The sequence below is a fragment of the Urocampus carinirostris genome, chromosome 3 (genome assembly GCF_059441175.1).
Source record: "Urocampus carinirostris isolate Australia breed hairy pipefish chromosome 3, RoL_Ucar_1.0, whole genome shotgun sequence".
Taxonomy (NCBI): Eukaryota; Metazoa; Chordata; class Actinopteri; order Syngnathiformes; family Syngnathidae; genus Urocampus; species Urocampus carinirostris.
This window is the reverse complement of record NC_142351.1, coordinates 24,800,106-24,822,418: the sequence shown is the minus strand read 5'-3', so window position 1 is coordinate 24,822,418 and position 22,313 is coordinate 24,800,106. Positions and strand designations below refer to the sequence as shown.

The window sequence follows — 22,313 nt, the reverse complement described above, 5'->3', positions numbered from 1 at the left end:
GTTTAGTGTGAAAATAACATGTGAAATTATATAGCAGAGATAAAAATGTAAAACTCAATGATATAATAATGTGTTAATGATTTCAAATGTAAGTGGCACCTGGAGTGTAAGTCGAATCCCCGTCGAAACTATGAAAAAACTGCGTTTTGTAGTCCGGAAAATATGGTATATATACAGTTTTCGCAGACATGCTGGGCACAACACATTACACAAACACACATAAAAAAACTGTTTTTGCAGATTCACTAATATAATAATAAATAAAAAAACTGAATGGTTATTGCAGGTAAGTCTACTTTCAATCCAAATGATCTCTCATAAAAATAAAAACTATTATGAAAAAAATATATCGCAAAGACAAAAAACAAGGCTATTGTAAACCTTAGCCCAGTTCTTTTATGTTAAAATGCTCACTGTACTAGAAAAAAGAACCAGGAGACTGCATATTCTTGTTTATCTATTTACTGGATGCAGGAATCATTGAATATACAGTTTTTTTTAAGCATATTGAATATACAGTTTTTTTTAAGCATGACATTGAAATCTTTAATATCTAAGATAGGGCCTAGTCCCAATTCTGTCTTAGCCGTCCACCCACACTGGGGGCAACTCAACATCACGCTGGTGCCAATGTGAGACCAATGCTTTTAACTGGTTCAAACTGCATAATTTGTGCAAGAGTGCTTTTAGATACGAATACTCCAAAGCAAGATTTAAATCATAACAACCTCGTATTAATTTCGAGGTTCCCAAGTGTCTTAGTGGGCAATGATAGGCCCACCTAAGGCGACAAGTCTGCACATATACCAAGCGGTTGCTCATGTCACTATGTGCTAGCAACAAGGCTCATCTCACCTTGTTTTGATCCTGACCGGATCTCTCTCTCTAGCCCTGAGAAGGGCCTTCCGTCAGTCTGTCTGACTATTTGTTAAAGCTGCTCATGCGCTATCTGTCAGCAGGCTCGGGGCATTGCTGCGGAGAGAGCAGGAGCTGCCTGTTTATGGCATGAGACCAGAGGAGTGAATCAAGCTGGCTGCCATATACAACTGTAGCGTGACTGAGTAATGACGCTTATCATTTTGGGTTTCTCCTCACTCTCATGACTGGAAACGCCCAAGGGTGTGAGGGTGGACGAGGTCACACACATGCAATGGAAAATGTTGGGCCAGGACAAACTCAACTCATTCTGAAATTGTGTATACTAACGTTGTCAAAATACAAATTCCCACATCCATTGCAGCCTGGTCATCCTGAAAGGGGGATTACTACATGTGTGGTTCCTTTCCAAGGTTTCTTTAATTTCCTCATGTTGAGGTTTTTGAGTTTTTCCTTGTCCTCATGTTGGTTTCAGATCAGGGAATGGTGTAATAATATTCTGAAATAATAGTCTGTGCAATAACCTGTGCAGCCCTATGAGACTCTTTGTGATTAAGGGCTATACAAATAAAAATGACTCGACTTGACTTGACTTGACATGAATTGAAGAGGCATGAGAGGACAATTATTATGCAATACTTTAAACTGCTCTGGGGAAATTGTGGCAAAATGTAAAACTAAGAGTACATGAACAGAAAGAGACATACATTTAGTTCCAAAGCAGATTGCAGCAGATTCCAGGTTTGACACATAGTTAGGAATAGCATTGGTTTTGGCAAGAACCTAATAAGAAAAATAAAATCCTCCCAGGAACGTGAAACAAATCTCATTATCCCGAAAGAGGGAAACACTATTTGCTCATTTTGGTGTTAACCCTGAATTTCAAAATGCATCAACTTTGATTCAAATAGCCCATTTGCTTCACCGTATCGTTAATAGGTGCACTCATTTATACTTTCAGTTTAAACCCAATGACAGAAATTGTATATTTTTTCATGTTACTTTAGCTTTAATCTTTTTTTTTCTTTTCTTTTTGTTATTTAAAACAAATTGTACTTACAATAAGCAAACATGTCTAGTATTATTTTTCTAATCTTGGTAGAAAATTCTTATAATGAAAAAACGCATACACTTTTGATCATTTAAGAAGGAATTTTCATATTTTACTTGAAAAACAAGTACCGTATTTTCTGCACTATAAGGCACACCTAAAAGGCTTCATTGTTTTCAAAATCTGACCATGCGCCTTATAATACAATGCGCCTTATATATAGATTGATATTGAGTCGTAAAAGGTCTCGGAACTACAGTAAGCAACCGCCTACTTGATTTTCCTGTAAAAGTAGTGTGCGGTGCATGCAGGGATATATATATACAGTATATATATATATATATATATACAGTATATACCGGCGTTCCATTTCCTAACCAATGTGTCAATCATCATTTGAATCGTTCACTATTGGCTTAAGTTATTCGGAGGTAAAAGAGGCGGGTCCTTTTTAGCATTTACAGGGTCGTATAGGCTTAGCGGGGCAAAAGAAAGCCTGCAATTGGCGGAAGAAAATGTGAATCAAGTGAGGTGGATCTATGGCCTAAAGAAAATAATTGTATGGTGCTAAACAGAGAGCTAGCAACAAGCAACGTCCATTGATGCAGAGATGCTTTTCGGCGGATTTTTTAAATTTGTTGGCATTATTGCGTGTTTTGGAGTACGTAAATATAATACACTGATGGGGACCACGGTTGCCGATTATCATAGAAAATGATGGCTGCCAGACGATGTCTTCGGTAAGCTACCCCGGCTTTTATTTTTTGGGTATCCTGTTTTAGACTGACCGTGATGTTTCTGTGATGAGTATACTTTTAATGATGAGCATATCTTGAACCCCAAGAGTTTATGCTTTTCAATTATGAGTGGTCTCACGTATATCAGTAACTGGTAACATCTTACCGACACCGTATTTTTATGTCTCTGAGACAATTATTTGCTTCTCAACAGTCTCAGTCACAACATTAAGGGTTTGATCAAGTTTGACTGACTTATCTGGCTGTTTTATTGACGTTCCTACTGTAGCACCTTATAGTCCAGTGCGCCTTATGTATGAAAAATATATGAGAAAAGGCTATTTTTGGGGAAGTACGCCTTATAGTGCAGAAAATACAGTACAAATAAATAAGCAATAAATCTTTATTTATCATTTGAAAACATTGGAATACATATGATTACAATTAATAATTTTTAAAATGAGCCAAACATTTTGCAATTGGAAAAAAGCTTGCAGGGAGAGAAGGAAATACAGCTGAGAGAAAGTCACAGCGACACCCTACAGGGTCAAGCCTTAGACGTCCATCCAATAGTTGGAAGGAGTGAAACCTAGGAAAAGAAGCTCAACACCAAGGAGCCATCATGGAGAGAATTCCAGGATGTTGTGAAGAAAGCTCGGTCATCTGTCCCGGGACCCAGCGCTATAAGTGGAACTGTTTAAATCTTGGCTTAAAACACTCTTATATTCTATAGCTTATAAATGAAAATATCTGTATATTTATATTTATATACTTGGTCATTCTGAAAGAGGAATTACCTAATGTGCGGCCCCTTCTCTAGGTTTCTTAATTTTCCGAGGTTTTTCCGAGTTCTTCCTTGCCTTCGTGTAGTTTTAAATCACGGGATGGTGTTATAATAGTCTGTAGTTTGCAATAATCTGTGGTCTCTGCAGCCCTTTGAGACTCCTTGCGATTAAGGGCCATACAAATAAATAAACTTTTTTTTACTACAGTTCAGGCAAGTGCATATTTTGGCTGTAAACCCGCATCTATGTATTTACGGACTATATGAGATTATACAGTGAAACATTATACAATCTGGATTAGGATTTTTCTTTTAAAATTGGATTTAATCAAATTATAACATCTGGTGATATTCATTCTCTTATTTCCTCCCGTATGACCTATTTCCATCCTTCTTTTATTTTTAACTGTAGAAAAATACATATACTTTAGTTGACAATGACAAAAAGGGAGATAAATATAACTTATAAGCACCCTAAATTGAACTTTAACTAACGGGGGATGCAGTTAATACAGCGTTCCCTTCCCATTGATCAGTCCTACCCAACAAAACCACTAGGTGACAATGTTGTTCCGTTACAAAGCTTACCAAAGCACCACGAGCACCCTATTAAAGAAGGACAGAAAGAAGAGCAAAGATAAAAAGCAGCTAGACAGAAAGCACGGGTGCTTTTTCTCTCCTTTTTGCACTTTATAGATCCTTTCCATGCAACGTGGTGGTTAAGGGCGTCACCCTTTTTGTCCCAACAACTCCCAAAGTTAATGACTTAACGCATTACTGCAAATGGTGCTTGGTTTTACATTAAGTCACCGACGTAATGAATACCGTAGGCCATTGTTGCTGTGTGGCTTTATGTCCTAAAAGTGACAGGAAGCGGGGCAGTGAGTTAGATAATGATGTAGACAAAACCTCACTGATGATACCTGTCAGTGCGTGGCAAGCAGGAGAGAGCGCCTATCAGGCTCATCTTAGCATGGTCATGGCGCTAATAATTGGCCATTGGAAGTCATCACCCTGCCCTCGCATGCTCGTTTCCTCTAAATCACAAGCGGGTCGTTACGGGTATGTTTACTGATCCCTGGAAGATTTACCACTTGATACCAAGTCCCATTTTGATCATTACCCTCGTCCAAAAGACCTGACCTTTTCCACAACATCACCTTTGTCTTTAGGAAGGCCTGGAGACTCATAAAAAACAGGCATCTCAGGCATCTAACGGAACATCTGTAAAGATGATGATAACAGAGATCAGTCCGATGGGGCTTGGGTGGAAAGTGTACTTTCAGGTGAGTCAGACATTCTTGCTCCAAATGCTAACACAGCTTCATAGCTGATGTGATGTTCTCCTGTGCATTGACCAGTGTTGGGAGTAACACGTTAAAGTAACGCGTTCTGGGAACGCAATTACCATTCTCTGTAGCAAGTACTTTAACGCATGATTAACAAAAAAATGTGATTCAAACGTGGTAAGGATATGATCCGTTACTCCGCTACTTATTAAAAACGGCTCACAGATTTGAACACCATCTAATCAGTACCTTCTCGCCCTTCACACAGGACAGATTAATGAGCTCTTAGTCCACCAGCATCACACCGCTAATCATGTCATTCAAGTGAAATGGGCATGTTTATATGACCCTACAAAGTAGAACTCAATACAGTTATGGTGGCCACGTCTGAATCACAGAGTGCAATTATTTCTCTTTACTTATATTCTCACCACCATATAAACTCACATCTAAGCTGTATTTATAACTGTTAAATAAAATACAAATATCAGGGGGTTATGCTTAAATGCGCAAGTTTGGTTGTTTATCAAGACTTAGACATAGAGAATGGTAGGAAAGGTGTGGCGACTGGGGTGGCTTATACAGGAATAACAAACCAATGGTAAATTATGGGAAATTATTAAGCACAGAATTTACGATGAACATGTTCTGAATTCTGGTCTTATTTGTAAAATTATTTGGCAATACACCGTGCATGGAAAAAAAGAAAATGTCTTGGACAATACACAACAATGGGAGAGAAAATATGCTTTGAAGCCCAGATAAAATTGATATAGAGTGTTTGCCTGCAAGCTCTCGTGATTACACAAGAAATAAGAAAGCTTTACCATTTCCGCAGGTCAGTGTACACGTCTGTTTATTTTCTCACAGTATTAATCACTTATTTATGGTAAATGGGGGGCTTAACCCCTCTCCAAAAAAATAAAATCTGGAAAGTAGAAACCTTTATTTCATTTTTTTATTTATTACTCAAGAACAAACTCAACTTACAGGCTCAAGTATTTGTTTAATAAATAAAAGTGGTGTCCTTTATAAACATTTTTTTTTTTACAAATAACTTCTGTACTGTCAGAGTAATTACTTTTTAAAATAAAGTAACGGTAACTAATTCCTTTTTTCAGTAACGCACCCAACACTGGCATTGAGGCACTAGTACAGAGAAAAGGCAAGTTCTTGGCTCGGTTCGAGCGGAGCCAGCAGAATTGGACCGGGCCGTCCTTTGACCTGCCGCTTTCAAAAGGCTCCGAATGAACCGCACTTTCATTTAGGAAAGAACAGTCACTGGCCGGAGATGCTCTCTGACTGAGATGCTGAGGGCACTTAGTATAGTAGCAATCAGCTAATAAGAGCAGACACCAGCTCGGCAGAAACAAATAAATCTCTTGCAGGCATGTAAAGAGCATTTGGGTGGATTTGAAATTAGAAGCTATAAATAGATTTCCCTGAATGGATGGCAAGACACTCACACATGGGTTTGAGCTGGCCGATCAGTTCCTCCTTGGTCCATTTGGCCCACTCCTTCTTGTCGGTATTGATGGAACATAGAATGGGACCGCACGGCTTCCCGCAATCCTCGATGGCCGGCACGTTCAAATAGTGGACGAGCACAATGTCTGGGTTCTGTTGGGGAGAACAGAGAAGAGATACTCTCTTTAAAATGCCACAGCAAAGAGTGCAAATTTCACAAGGATGTGGCATCTCAGCTGTGAGTCCTTTCACTAATCTGAAAGGTGCCAGCTGGTTTATGAGGAGTCAAACTATAAAAAGCCCAGTTAAACGCAAAGCACACAGAAGCAAATCTGTAATAATCTCATTTGTATGTCGCTGCCTAAGCATGTATTCAAATGTGCCAGTCTTCCTTGGTCCCCATTCACAAGTGTACACTACCTGATATGTGTGCTCATGGATAATATTGGTGGCATATTACCAAGTTCTGCCACATGGTGAGTTGAAACATGGCCCGGAATTTGGGAACCATGTGTCTGTGTGTGGTGTCAAACTTTGGAACACTTTACAAGACGAGATCAAACAATTTCCAATGAAGGATTTTTTATTTTATTCAACTGACTATAAGGGATTTAATATAATACAAATTAAATTTTGTTGAATGCAGTGGGGATTTTTCACAGAAGGCTGAAGGTTGCGCCGTAGGAAGTGGAAAGTGTTTTGGCTGGGGAATTTTGATTGCGGGGCGCTGACGAGGGAATTAGGCCTTGTTTTTGGCATTGCTTTGAGCTGATATGCTTTCTTGTTTTGAGCCCTCTAGACGTGGCGGCGTCTTCCGGCGAGGAGGAGGCGGCGGAGTGCCCATGGGAGGAGGAGTTCCTGGCCCCCCCAGGGGGAAGAGTCAGCACGCCCACGGGAGGAGTCAGCCCGCCCAAAAGGGAGGGGCTGACGCCCCGACATGTCAAAAGAACAGAACACAGACAAGACAGACAGACAGGAGCGGAGACGAAAAGATGGGAGGCTCGACAAAAACTAATTAGACTAATTCGAAAATAATTCAGCAAAATTCGATGGAATTCACTCAAAAAATACTTTAAGAAAATAAATCTGCCCCCGTGCGGAAAAGCCTGTCTCTTGTCAATATGTTTCCCTAAATTAAGAAAAGAGCATGCATTTGTTAGGAGGATAAAGATTGTGTTTGGTTGATGGAGTCAGATAACTAATTCGAACAATTTGGTGAACGCTAATTTTGTAAATATAGTTTTTCCACTAACACCAACTATTCGCGTGTTCTATTTTTAATACAAAAAACATTACTGGCATAATATAGCAATGAAGAAAACTGTGTACGAGTGATACTAGAGATTAGAAATATTGCGTAGCAAATGGGTGGTTTACAACTATGGTTTACCTTGTTGTTATTGTTACTATTATTATATCATAACTGTTATAATCACTATTGTTGTTATTATCATTGTTGTCTCAATGATATTTAGTGACTAGTAACATTATAACGTTTATAGATGGGTACTACGATGATTAGTATATATCATATGTAACTATTGTTATTATTATAATTATTGATATCTGACCTATGTAATATGTATATCCGTGAGATTTTGTTATATTTAGACACAAAAGAGGAGATATTTATAATCTGTAATTAACATGGAAGGTGAAGAGGTAGGGAAAATAAGCGTCTGCTTCTTACTACCCCTTTTCAAACATGTTATGTTAACATTATTTTTGTTGTTGAGTCATTATTTTTGTCCTGTTTTTGTTTTATAATGTTTGAAATTAAGTTTTAATTCATTTTTTCATTCATTCCCCATTTGCAGCTTTGAGGTGTCTTCTATAAATTATTTGCCAGGTTTATATTCCAACAAGTGATCATTTGATTCATTTTAACCCTCATGTGTGCTGATTTTAATAGAAAAAATGCGCTTGGTTTGTTTGGCATTTTTTGGGTAAAATTGTTCAACGTACTGAAACCTTTTTATGTATTTAATGATATTTCAGAAATGATTATCACTGTTTTTCTGAATGTTTTTCTTTGAATCTATAAATATATTTGTAATGTTTGATATGACAATTGACTATAGTGACATAGAAATTTGACAATATGGCGACAGTATGTATTATATGACCAATAGTCACAGTACAGTGTAGTGCAACTGAAAATTGGTGCTAAAAAGCACCAGGAAGAATACAAAGTGACCAAACACACCTTTTTGAGGTTTTTGTGTGCCTGTTGCATGAACATGGCAAACAATTATGCCAGCTCCCTTTAGGTGAGGCTGGTGTAATGTCAAATAAATCAATTCTGAAGCTTGAGTATTTTGAAAACAATGCATGTTTAAATAGTAGTTTGTGTATGTATTTTACCTTAATATTTAAATCCATCCATTATCTGCACTACTTATGCCTGAGTAGGGTCGCGGGGTGCCGGAGCCCATCCCAGTCATCTCCGGGCAGTGGGCAGGGGACACCAGCCAGTCGCAGGGCACACAGAGACAGACAACTCACTCATTCACACCTAGGGACAATTTGGACCGGCCAATTATCCTGACATGCATGCTTTTGGAATGTTGGGGAAACCAGAGTGCCTGGAGTATACCCATGCAAGCACGAGGAGAACATGCAAACTCCACACAGGACGGTTCGATTTCATGACCTCGGAACTGTGCCGCGGACGCGCTAACCAATCAGCCGCTGTGCAGCCCAATATTTAGATCAATATCTATATCTATTTTAATGAGTTTTGTTTTTTATCACTAGACGGTGTTTAATACACACTCTACCTTTAAGTCAATACGAGTTTTAAAATAAAAAAACAAAAAAGAAATGTAAAATAGATATTTGCAGTCATATTTAATTTAATTTTTTGGTGGTAAAAATTGCTCCCCCCACACCGTTTTGAGGGGGTTGTTTTTTCTGAAAAAAATAAAAATTAAATTAAATTTAAAAAAATAAAGTTGTTTGTATCGATTGAAAAGAAAAACTTTCAATAACATAAAAAACAAATTGTTAAAAATGTAAAATATATTTCTAACTGCCAGATTTACAACGACATATTATTTGATTATTTGATTGATAATTGAAACACTAATTTGTGCTGTATTTAACGGAAAAAAGGCGTTGGTTTATCTAAATTCTTTAGTAAACTGGACTGTCTTTCTGATTTTTTTTTTCTGTTTATTTTTAAAAATTTATTTTAAATATATTTATATTTTCTCTATGATATATCAATTTTGTATAGTGATCTAGTAATTCGGAGCCAATCCGGGTTTTTTTTTTAAAAAAAAAGAAAAAAAAAGAGAAAGAAATCAATTGTTTGAAGCAATTTTGTCTTCGGCTGTTAAACTCACTCCTCCCATTGTTTTGAAGCATCTTTTTTTTTGTTTTTTTACAAAACGTTTACAAAAAAGTTTTAAAGAACAAATAAAAGATAAAGCTCAAAATATGAAAAATTAAAATTAACAAAATATTTCTCGTAATGCCAAATACGACGGAAGTAAGAAGGAATACCGATGTAAAAAAAACATTGAAATGTATGAGCAGTACGCAAGCACTTGCTGCTGAACAAGACACAAGAATCGACAAACACCAAAATGGCTGATGGAGAAAAATGCGATGGAAACATGTGTGTGCGAGTGCAGGTTGAAGCTTCATCGGTGCTAAGTGGCAAATAAATCAAGACGCGGCTACAGTAGGTCCGTGCGCCCTTTCACTGTGTATACCATTAATCAGGGGACCAGACACCCCCGCGCCGTCTCGCTTTCTCCCCTTTCATCAAACAGGGGTTTGGCTGAGGGCAAATGGGCCCAGAAAAAAAAACAATTACGTCTGTGAAAAAGAAGCCCAAACATACAAACAACTGCTCCCCTTTCTGATGACCTCACGTCAGCAGTTTTATACCTGCTTTTTATCTGCTGTCATTGATATGGACACGATACAATGGCGCCGGGCTTAGGTCGGATGCAGATGGCACAGGGTGGCAAGCCATGCCCCCAGATGGTAACGCCAGCTGTGCCAACGTTGGAGCCATGTCCTCCATTTTAACTTGGCAATACAGAAAAAGTGCTACCCACACACATGTGGTCGTTTTGAGAATGTAAAGCAGGTTCAAATCCCAATTTTAGAAAAAACAATTGTTAACTGATTTATATGCGTGGAATTACGCTAGCACGTTAAACTCATTCTTGATTCCATCATTTTGATAACGTTATTAAGCAAATACAGTAATACTTTTTTTATACAAGCACGTCTAAACCCGATATTTTCGGTATACAGGGACCGCTACTTTGCCATTCAGTTATAGCTGGTTGACTGCTCTGCGGATTTTGAATGCAATTGTCTTTATTGTCATTGATTGGAAGCATTTTATTCTGAGCAGACAGCAGACAGCAAATGCTATCACGGGAAGGTTAGGGATGACTTTGTGTGTGTTGGGTTGGATTGACTGTGATAGGATGGTGTATGCTGTAATTCAAACAGCAGGGCGGGCGCACAAGTAGTCACTTAAAGCAAACAGCATCTCGCCAGATAGCTTTTAACAGTGAAAATAAATTTATCAATTAAATTGGACCCTGAGGAAAGTCAGAAGAGCACAAAGAAATGGTGATCACCAGAAAGTACTCCGTGGATTGTTAACGGGTTCAGAAAGCGACTGAGGCTGCGTCGGGAGAGAAGAAAATAGCAAGGCTGCAAGTCTGGATTACTGCTATGGCTAAGCCACTTTCTTAAGACACCCCTCCAAACCTGTATCTCACAAACACCAGATCTGTTACCCATGCAACTGATGACCTGGAGGTAGAGTTCGTTAATCATTGCGAGGACCTGCTCATTCGAAGGATACCCAATGCTAGTGTGTAGCTAGCCAGCGGGTCTCTTATTCCCTTTCTTACACTGAAATGAGAAGCACTCCAATTTTGTTGTACTTTTGTATGACAACAAATAAATTCATTCAAATGCAATTCTGTGTTCTGTGTTTTTATTTGTGAATCTATACAGTATGTAACAAAATTGAGTACACCCCTCACATTTCTGCAGAGATTTTATCATAATGTTTAATTGAACAACACTGAAGAAAAATTGCTTTGACACAATAAAAGCTGTGTAAAGCTAATCTTTTTTATATAGTCATTTGTAGCAAACCCCCCTGGTAACTAAAGTGAGTACAACCTTAACTAAAAATTCCTTAAGTTCAATATTTTGTGTGGCCACCAAGATTTTGCAGACTCACATTAATCCTCCTGGCCATGGATTTCACCTGAGCCTCACAAATTGGCACTGGGATGCTTTTCCACTTCTCCATGACAACACGACTGGGCAGGGGGATATTCGAGATAATTTTCTTCTCCACCTTCCGCTTGAGGATGCCCAAATATGTTCTATTGGATCAAGATCTGGAGACATGCTTGGCCAGTCTATACCCTTTACCCTCAGCCTTGGTTACCTTAGAAGTGTATTTCAAGTCATTGTCAGGCTGGAACATTGCCATGTGACCCAGCTTCTGGAGGGAGGGGATCATTCTCTGCTACAGGATTTCACAGTATATGCTTGAGTTTGTGTTTCCCTTAATGAAATGCAACTCCCCATTACCAGTTGCACTCATGTAGCCCCAAACCATGACATCCCTAACACCATGCTTGACTTTAGGCACAACACAAACATATGTTTGTAATCCTTACCTAGTTGCCGCCACACATGCTTCACACCATCTGAGCCAAATAGACCAGAGGATATCCTTTCAGTAAGCCATGGCCTTTGTTTACATATTTCTTTTCATTGTGTCGAAGCAATTTTCATGACATCTCTGCAGAAATGTGAGGGGTGTACTCGCTTTTGTGGCATACTGTAGTTGTCATTTTTGTAACAATCGTACACTCTCAGTCAATAAGGACGTGACCCTGAGGTAAGTTTGACCCGTTGGGACTATAATGAAGTTGCAACGTTACTTCACGGATTTTCAGTTTTTGCAGGGGGTTCTTGTCCTGATTAACCGTTATTGTATTGCATCTCCTGAAAATGGTAATGGATAGGTGTTTTCCAAGAAAAAGTTCAATTGAAATGAAGCAAGAAATAAACAATAATTGTGTTTGTGTGAGTGACTTAGCTAAAGAGTAAAATCAGTCTACATCTTCTACTTGTGCGCTATTGAAAAATAAAATGTCATCAAGGCTTTAAAACTAACCAGGGTCGTGACTGTTCAAAATTGTTAACCACTAATCATGACAAGAAAGAGAGACTTTTGTTACAGTGTATTTGCGACAAAGAGCTAGCAAAAGATAACAACACTAAGACCAGACAGCTGAAAACACGCTCTTCAAAAACCTTTATTTATGTATTTATTTATTATTTTATTTATCTATTACTCGGGAACAAACCCAATTTACAAGCTCAAGTATTTCTTTAACAAATAAAAGTACCGTACCTATATCTTCTGTCCAGTCAAATTATAATTTTAAAAATAATTTTGCTGTTTTTTTCGCACAACTTTATGAATTAAAGACCTGATCCCCTTCACTTTACATGATACTTTGCCGGCATCATGTGACCTTTATAAAAAAAAAAAACTGCATTTACCTTTCAGATTTGTAATGCAAAAATCAAACATTTTTGAAAAAGCGCCAGGGAGCCACTAGAGAGCGCCAAAAACCTGCTTGTGGCTCCTGACCAGGTTTAGTAGGTAGCGACGTCCAAATGTATTGGTGATAGAAAGCATCTTCCCCTGTTTAGCTAATCAGAATGCAAAACACAATTCAAGGGATCTCTGTAATCAAATTTGCCTGCTTTAGTGAGTGGCAACATAAGGTTGGAGCCACTGAAAAAATTTAGGTAAGGCCAAGGTTATTTGGGAAATGACCACCCAAAACCATATCTGAACAGATATTTGGGTTAGAAAACACACCGCACAGAAATCTTAGCATATTCAGCTTTTAGTATGTTTACAGGGCTTTTCATAAACCAAATTTCGTCCATCTTTGGGTGACTGCTTGGAATTCCAGTTAAAACTCCTGCAAAGTATGTGTGCAACCATCTTCAAATCTCTTGTACAGCAAGAAGGCAGCAGGAAAGCTTAGCATGCAATCTGGTTTTCCTCCTTTCACGCTTCTTACGATGAGGAACGCCCTCCCAACTCATGCCTACCGCTCCATTAAAGAAGAGAGAATGAAGAAGAGAAATCAACACAATGAAAATGTAAACTACCACATAAATCTATCAAGATGGTGATTTAATTTAATTTCCTACTTGCTGCTTTGTTGTTTTTTACAAGGCAATATCACAACCTGGACAAAAATGGTCGGAAAAGACTGGGGGCTAAGTTTTTTATATTAGACAGATACTTTGTTCCAGTGAAAATGGGATCTCATTAAGTTATTGATTAATTGCATAATGCTCTTTGGGGTGTTTTTGTCCTGCATCCAAGAGTGTTGTTCTTTTACTTCACCTCATTGGAGGAGGTGGATCTTATATGCCTCTGGCCTTGTTTTATTTCTTGAGCGTTTGTATGATTCGGTGGTTTGCGTCTAAAAATAAAACATGGCCATGAAGTCCTCCCCTTTTTTTACACACACGTGCGAGTTGGAAACGTCTACAGACAGTGTTTGTATACATGTTTATTGCACCTCATGAAAACAGATGGATAGCTGTTCAGCTAATTGCAAGCAATGTCTCAGGGAGCCAGTCGTAGGAGCATAAGGCCCATCGAGTAGGTGCAGGGGGGGGTGTTAGTTCTTTGACGTAAATCTATAACATAAAGCATGACCATACTTGCCATTCGCGGTTTTGAGAATAGAAGTAAGCGTGGAATAACAAGCGCACCATTGCAAGTTGGTGTTTGCAAGATATCGCCATCGCAACCAGTGAATGGAGGTGATGTTGTAGCCAGGCAACAGGTTTTCTCCGGCACCCACGCACTCGCAAGCAGCCTCCCGCAATCTATCAACAGCTGCCGACCTTGTCCCGAGGTCACAAACCTTGTTCTACTTTGCTAGACACGGAAGAAGGGAAAGAAGGAACGGAGCAAGGAGAAAGTTTGCCTAATGAGGCCGACGATGTAGGCAAAGTTCGATGCAGATGGATAAAATGACCTTCTCCGAGTCTGAGAACGCGGCTGCAAGCGAGGAAGTGCGGAAACTGTACGCTAAAGCTGCTCAGGTAATGGGTTCACTGTCTCATTAAGCTTTTCTGACCCTAACGAATCTGTACTTGGAACGCATCCACGTCGACGTCTACCATTGCAACATATGTCCCAATTAAATAAGTCCTAGTGCGTTTGGTAAGGTAACTATCTAGTTTGAGAAAGAATATGTTTTATTATTACCATCAGATTATAAGAACAATAGATTCAGTTTTTTTCACAATTCCAACCATTGCCTTACCCAGTGCGTCATATAAAGTTGCAAATAGCAATTATATTCTGTGGAATACTTTATTTTTGGAAGGTAATATAACTAAAATATGGTCATATCTAAAGGAAAATAAACAAACAGATCTTTATATGTCATCGGTTCTCCGGTGAGGCCAGTTCTCTGGCTGGCACTGCTGTGGGGCTACAAAAGGCATGCCTGTGTGGTGCTACCAGGTTTTGGGGAGTTGATTGGTTTCGGGAGTGGGAGGGAGTTAATCCTGTCGGGCCCCTACACGCTTTTGATATGGGTTTCTTGCATGCTCGCCTCTTACACCAAAACCAGTGCCTTCCAAATTCCATAAAATAATCTTCCCAAGATTATTCAGATGATAGATGCTATTGTCCCTGGTTAACACTCTATGCTAATCTCATTTTCATTTTGAAAATAGTCACATACTTCTGTGAAACTTTGCCTCAGGAGAAAAACGTAGTCTGGTAACCCAGGGCTAGACCACGTGCTTGTCTGACCCACAGCCTCAGCCCCACCCCCCTCAAATATTTTGTGCTTTTTTTTTGAGAATGCTAAATTGACATAGATGGAGTCAAGTATCACACTGCTACACCTGTCTTTCGGCGCTCCTGGTTTCCTGACTACTTTAGTCGAAAATACACGGGAACAGCCAAAGTCTAAAGGAGATTTATGCTAGAGCACAAATACAGACACCTGCACGGACGCACAGACACAAAAAGTCTTGGATCAGGTACACTGAGTTCCTTGAAAATAAAAATAGAAAAAAACTACAATGAAAAAAAATCTTTTTACATTTGTCAAATCGTGGCTATGTTGACAATGTCGACTTACATATGGTCTACGGACTTCATATTGAACAGACTAGACATACTTTTGTCTTATGTTTAAAAGTCTCAAAGATGCAGCAATTCAAGGAAAGTAAGTGCGGTTCATATTGGGGTCAGGAAATTATTTAAAATAATGGATTGAACAATTAATCTGAAGAGACAAGTTTGATATTTCTATTAAGCTCGTCCAGCTTTTTCAGAGCTTTTAATCAGTCATCAATTTGTAGCTGGCCCCACTTCAATCCCGGTGAGTTGTTTTAGCGGTTTGTGCTATTTTAATTGACACACACACACACAAACGTATTCCATCAAGTTGATTTCATGTGCCCGTTAAATACTAATCGACCGAGGGGATTAAGAAAAATGCAACACTAGGAGGTAATGATGAATAATAAGCAAAGAGAAAGAATTGTTGATAAAAGGGGATCTGAGTTATTTAGAAGTTTGAAAAAAATACTATGTAAGACTAGGGTAACACTTTATCAGGTCTCTCCACACTTAGTGGGAAAACACTGTGGACGATTTGCAATAGAACTGTAATGTAGAATCTTGTCACTTATCAGTGCCCACGCAAAGTCCGTTACTGTTGATGCTACAAGTGGAAATTAATGCAAGTACAGTAATCTCTCTCTACTTTGCGCTTTGGTAATCGGTGGTTCACTGCTTTGTGGATTTTGAATTTGATTGAATTATCTTGTCATCGATATTAACGTATCGTGCATTGTGTTCAGCAGAAAGAACATTCTATCATGTGGGAATGTTAGTCAGGGCTTTGTGTGTTTGTGGGTGAGAATGTTTGTGTACCCGACAGTGATAGGCTATTGCACATGTGTCAAACTCTCAGCCCGCGGGCCACGTCCGGCCCGCCGTATAATCATATCCGGCGCGCAAGACATTTTACATTATTGTTATGAATGGCCCGCCAATATGAACAACGCCGTCTTATCCCTGGACATCATATTCTGACGTTTTAGTCACTGCACCAATCCCTTCATATATGACGCATACTGTACTATTTACCAGGGGTCGGGAGCCTATGGCTCACGAGCCATATATAGCTCTTTCTATGGGTACCTGTGGCTCAGAGACAAATTTAATTGCATGCAAATTTTCTTCACCTCGTTCAAAACTTGAGCCATTAATTCTGTTCAGATGCACGCAAAGTCAAACCACAGCTGGAATACGATTCAGTACTTCTCAGAATATATAGGGCATGTTTTCACTACGATTTACAGTCAAGGTGTCACAAAAAAAAATATCGTTTTGGCTGTACGCTAAAGAATCTTTTATATAAAAGTTCACTATATAATCTCTATTCAGTGTTCAGATACTTTTTGATGAATCCACGGAACAAATTGTAAACACGCCAAAACACCGGAAGAGAAATTAAAGTTATTTGATTGGGTGAGTGGGAGGGATGGGTGGAGCTATGCAAAAAGTGCAAGCACTCCCTCCCATCTCTCGCCCTACTCCGTCTGCGCCAAAGGTAAGCACATCAGGCTCCCTGTTCTCAGAATGTTGTGACGTTTTTACAAAATAATTTGTGTAGCATTTTCATATTTCTACTTTTGACAGGAGATATATTAAGGAGAGCAAAATCTTTTGGGATTATTAAGTTTTTTTAATATATACATTGACATAGGAGCAAAGGAATTTGAATGTTATTCTAATGTTAAGTTGTTTAAGTTAAGTTCTAAGTTGTATAATTTAACAAGATATTTCTATTTACAGCAAAATAAATACTGTATAAATGATTTAAGGTTTAAATTTAATATTCTTGTCTGTTTTATTCATATTTATGTTCCAAAAACATCCAGTTTAAGTGTGTTCAATAAATGTTTATCCTGGTTGGCCCGCGACATTAAGTGTGTTTTGAATTTTGGCACCTTGTGCAAATGAGTTTGACATCCCTGGGCTAGTGCATGCTGTCAGTCAAACATCAGGCCGGGCGTACAAATCAATTTGGCCGCCATAACAAACCGCGAAACATCGTGTCAGCTAGCTTTCAGCAGCTCGTTACATTTAAAATGACTATATAAATTAAATTACACTCTGAGGAGAGTCAGAAGAGCACAAAGTAATGGTGTTCACTAGCGGGTGTTGCGTGGATTATTATCAGGTTCGGAAGCAATTGAGGCGGTGGTCAGGAAAGAAGGCAAGGCTGTGGGTGCTAAGGATAGGCTAACAACTTGGTTAAGCCACCCCTGCCTAACCCGTAAATCACCAACGCTAGATTCATTACCCATAAAATGAATGGCTTGGAGCTACAACTCGTGTGAAACTGCTACATTCGGGACAGTAGTATTTTAATCGCCGTGGAGACCTGGCTCAATCCGAGGACACTCGATGTTAGCCTGCCGCACTCGAAATAACTTTCTTGCACTGAAAAGAGAAGCCCTCCAATTTCGTACTATTTTTTATTGACAAACGAGACTGTTCATTCAACTGCCATTCTGTGTTTGTATTTGTAGATCCATTTTGTTACAGTCCTATACTCTCAGTCAGTATGGGCATTTTCACGAGGTAAGTTTGACACTTGGGGTTTTTTATAAAGGTGAGACGCTACTTTGCGGATTTTCACTTTTCACAGGGGTTCTGATCCCCATTAACCTCAATAACCGATGGATTACTGTATCGGTTTTCTTTTGCTAAACACCTTGTTTTCTCTTGGAAAAAAGGATGCACTCAAAATCATAAGTAAAAAACTGCTAAGCCAAAATGAGTTTAAAAAAAGTCTTGTCTACTCCATACTTGGTTTTCGACTGTGGCGCGAGCTTTAGCCTTGAGAAGCCACGCACGCCATTAACAAATAAACATCTTAATTGAGAGGGAAAGCTTCACTGAACCAGACAAGCCAGAAAGGAAGAATAAGGGGACCCTTGTTGCTCTCTGATAAAATATCCCACAAAGACGACCAATTGGGGGTTTCAAAGCCTGTGAAACCGAATGGAACATCGACATTTTCTTTTTCTCTTTAAGGTGCAATAAGAAAAACAGGCAAGAGAAGAGAGGAGCGAGCGAGCGCAGAGGAGCTTTGAACTCCAAGGCAACAGGGATATTCCTTGCAATGAAAAATATAAAAACCAGGGGGAAAAATGGGTGAAGTCAATTGTTTTGTCACAAACATTCAGCATCAAGGCGGTAATACAGAGAGGAGGAGTATGTGTTGCCGCGTCTCTTTGTGCATGTATTGTCCTTTTATTATGTTTTGGGCTGCTTTCACTGAATTATAAATTGAGTGTGAATGAGTGTCTGGAGGCACATGTCTGTACGATGTTTGGCGCACACACGTCAATAAGAGCTGAGAATGAGCACAGAAATGGAGTGACTGAGTGCATCTCCTAACTTGAGGGCATATTCATGCACATGAGAATTAGAGGTTTGTGCCATTGTGTGTTGACATGGCACAATTGTGCGGGTGCTTTATGTTGCATGCTAAGTGAAACCAATTTCAACATCTACAAATCAGTCCGGCCGAAGAGGGTAAGACAACCCCTTTTGTGTCACTTTAAAACTTGTATTGTATAATTCATTCAAAGGTTTCTACGTTTTCCTTATGCTAAGGTTTTTAGAGTTTTTCTTTGCCCTCATGTAGGTTTTAGATCATGATGATAGTCTGTAGTTTGCAATAGTGTGTGGTCTTTGCATCCCTTTGGGACTCCTTGTGATTGAGGGCTATACAAATAAACATGACTTGACTTGTATTTTTAATAATGTTGCAACAAACATCACATCTCAAAATGAACAAATCACCTGAAAAGTAAAAAGGATGAAGGTTTAAGCCAAAATGACTTTGCATGCGTCTTCTATCAATCAACCTCATTATAGCAGTCATTTGTTAGACCATTTAAAAATGATTACATTTTCATCCCCATCCTTTTCCACCCTACTCTCTAACAACATCTTTCTCATGGGACTCCATAAGAAGTGCAAAACAATCTGTAATACCGCGGACAAATTGACATTTTTCTCAATATGAGATCTGTGTTGTTTACAGAATTGTTAAGTTCTTCACTCCTCTTGATCAGCCAAGCTTTCATTTGATCTGGGAGACTTCCTTTTGTTTTAAAAAAACAATTACTATATGCTGTCCAAGTACTATCTATTCTAGTTCAAGTGCTTTTTTATTCGACATGCCTTTTGGGTGATTTCACGATTCATAATGTTGATGAAGAATTTTTGACCTTAAATTCTGGGCCTTGTTTATTCTCACCTAGCTGTTCTTAAAATATAGCGCAAAGGAGTGAAGTCAGGGAAATCCACGAAGCAAGTGAGAGAAACATACTTTCTCATGAGGCACCATAAGACTAACTAAATAGCGTTGTATTTTTGGGGCACTTATTACAGTTAATTTTGGCCACACTCATGGAAGAGTGTATGTCGTAGGTCATGCAAGGGTTAAAAGACAAAACTATCACAGTATATGCACATTTCTTTTGAAATATTGAATCACGTTGAATTTGTAAGACTGGTCTGAAAAATCACAATTAGTTTTTTCCCCCCAAATTGTGCACAAAATCCACAAAAAAACAAAAACGTATTTTAGTAAAAAAATAACAAGGACTCAGTCAGCACTGGGTGGGTTAGTTTCTGAACAGGTCTGCGGACCCCTCAGCTGTCCTTAGAGGACACTATGGTGCCCGGAGGAACCACATTGGAAACTACACAAAACATCTTATTTTATAGCTTACTTTGTGCAAAATAACCCAGAAAGTTAAGTCAAGCTGGGCATCGCTGCATTTTTATGATCGTTTTAACCCTAAATGGAGTTATTTTTCAACCCAAGCATTTTTTGGGGAGTGCAGGAGAGATGATTAAGCCCTGATGTTGGGGCAAGCACCCCGGTAGCGGCGCAGTGATGGATGCCATTGGGTGCCGCTCATTAGGGAGCCTTCTGGCCTCTGGCACCAAGCTTGCTCACTTAAACTCGCAGCTTGTCCACAAAACACGGCGGCTCATTTCAAGGTCAACTGCTCCAGTGATTCCACGCGTGTGACGCCACCAGGCACAACATCACTTCCTTCTTTTACTTTGAACCTTAAATGCTCCCTGCCAACAGGCGCATTTTGGAGCGTGGGGGCGTCTGGCAAACGCTTCGCCGCGTGCAACCACATCAGCGCATACACACACGTAAATACAACCTCATGCCAAACAAGACAGCAAATAGCCTGAAGCTCTTGTCTGGCTAGCGGAGTAATCCATAACCTGAATCTGATTCCTGCCTGCTCTTCCAGCCTAATTAGGGTATCTTGAGTGTTGCTTCAGCTCCCTCTGTTTCCCTAGTTAATAAGGTAACACCGTGAATATTTTAATGATCGATCAATGAATTGTTGATTAACCGATTCAGAACAGAACAGAACAGAGTGTCTTTCAATCTGTTAATTCTGAAACAGAAGATTAGTTCAATAAGCAATTGTAGAAAACATAAATTCATGATCATTTATTCATAGGCTTGGCCTGCACCATGTCAAAAAATAAGAATGCATGTTGATTATTGCATTACATGGTAATAGCAAATTCAGTCCATCAGATATCAGGAGACGTGCAAAATAATGGATCTTAATGTGAACCCAAAAATGATAAGATATTTATAAAAAAAAAAAAAAAACACTTATTTCTGTACCAACAAGATATATATTTGGTTTTCATTTTACACAAAAGTAATATCATACATATATATATATATACATATATATATATATATATATATATATATATATATATATTACTATATATATATATATATATATATATGTATATAAATAAATTAGGGCAGCACGGTGGTGCAGTGATTAGCGCTTGTGCGGTACAGTTCTGAGGTTATGAGATCAAACCCCCTGTGTAGAGTTTGCATGTTCTCCCAGTGCTTGCGTGGGTTTCCCCTGGGCACTCCGGTGGCTCCCTGTCCCTATTTAAACTCGCTCCTTTCTGTCCCCGTTTGTCATTCCGTCTGCGAACCTAAGTTTACACTAGGCAAGCCTTTTTTCCGACCCTGACTCCCACCTGTTTTTTGCTCCTGTCTGTCCCCAGGTTTTGACCCGTTTTTGATCCTGACCACGTCTATTCTCCCATCCCGGCTTTCCACCTTTTGTTTGTCCCTGACCACAGCTACACTCCTTCAAACACCGCCATCGCTCGCCTCAGAAAATCCGCTTCCGCGTTCAAAGTGCCGTGCTTCCCGCGCCTAGCAATCACCGGATCGTGGACAAAACCATTTCTCTTTCTTCCAACAACACTTGTGAGAAACGCAATACGAGTGGGTCCTGTCTCCGTTCTGGTCCACACATGCTTGAAAGTGAGTAAAAATAAGTATTAACTTATCAGGTTGTAACTCTTGAGTGTCCATCACCAATTGAACACAAATATTCAATTATATAAATATTTTACAATTCAACATGAATATTCTTTGCAACTACAATAGTTTGTTGGATGAATAATGTTACATCTGAACATTCTTAGATATTTTCCTTTATGACACAAAAAGTTAAAGATCAAGTATTACCTTTTATCCATCCTAATGTTACTCAAAAACTTTACTTTTATATCTTATTTTTGAATTGGTTTTATGTTCGTTGGAAATCAATACTGATTTTTTTGCATTTTTCTAACTTCACTTCACAAAACATAAGATCCCTTCAAAGTTGTTTTTAAGTATGAACTGGACCCGAAGCATGACAATGTCTGCATCGACCAGCTGGTGGAGTTGATAAGCTGCGTCATTGCCATCATGGAGTTTCATCACATTCTGGACCACATTTTACATATTACTTATGTTTTTTTTTAAATTCATGTTCAAGATGTTTTGTGTATTGTTACCCAATGCTAAATCTATTGCACCCTGGCCATCCTGGAAGGGTGATTACCACTTGTGAGGCCCCTTCCCATGGTTTTTCATTTTTTTCATGTAGAGGTTTTT

General features: G+C 38.9%; 1 protein-coding gene across 5 annotated transcripts in view; it reads right to left on the bottom strand.

Moving 5' to 3' along the window:
- camta1a (calmodulin binding transcription activator 1a) overlaps nt 1–22,313 on the bottom strand; it is a 517,270-nt gene that overhangs the window by 50,352 nt on the left and 444,605 nt on the right. For all 5 annotated transcript variants that reach the window (XM_088331228.1, XM_088331227.1, XM_088331229.1 and 2 more), the window contains exon 7: nt 6,204–6,357. In XM_088331228.1, coding sequence (XP_088187354.1) covers nt 6,204–6,357 — 154 coding nt within the window. The remainder of the gene's footprint in view (nt 1–6,203; nt 6,358–22,313) is intronic.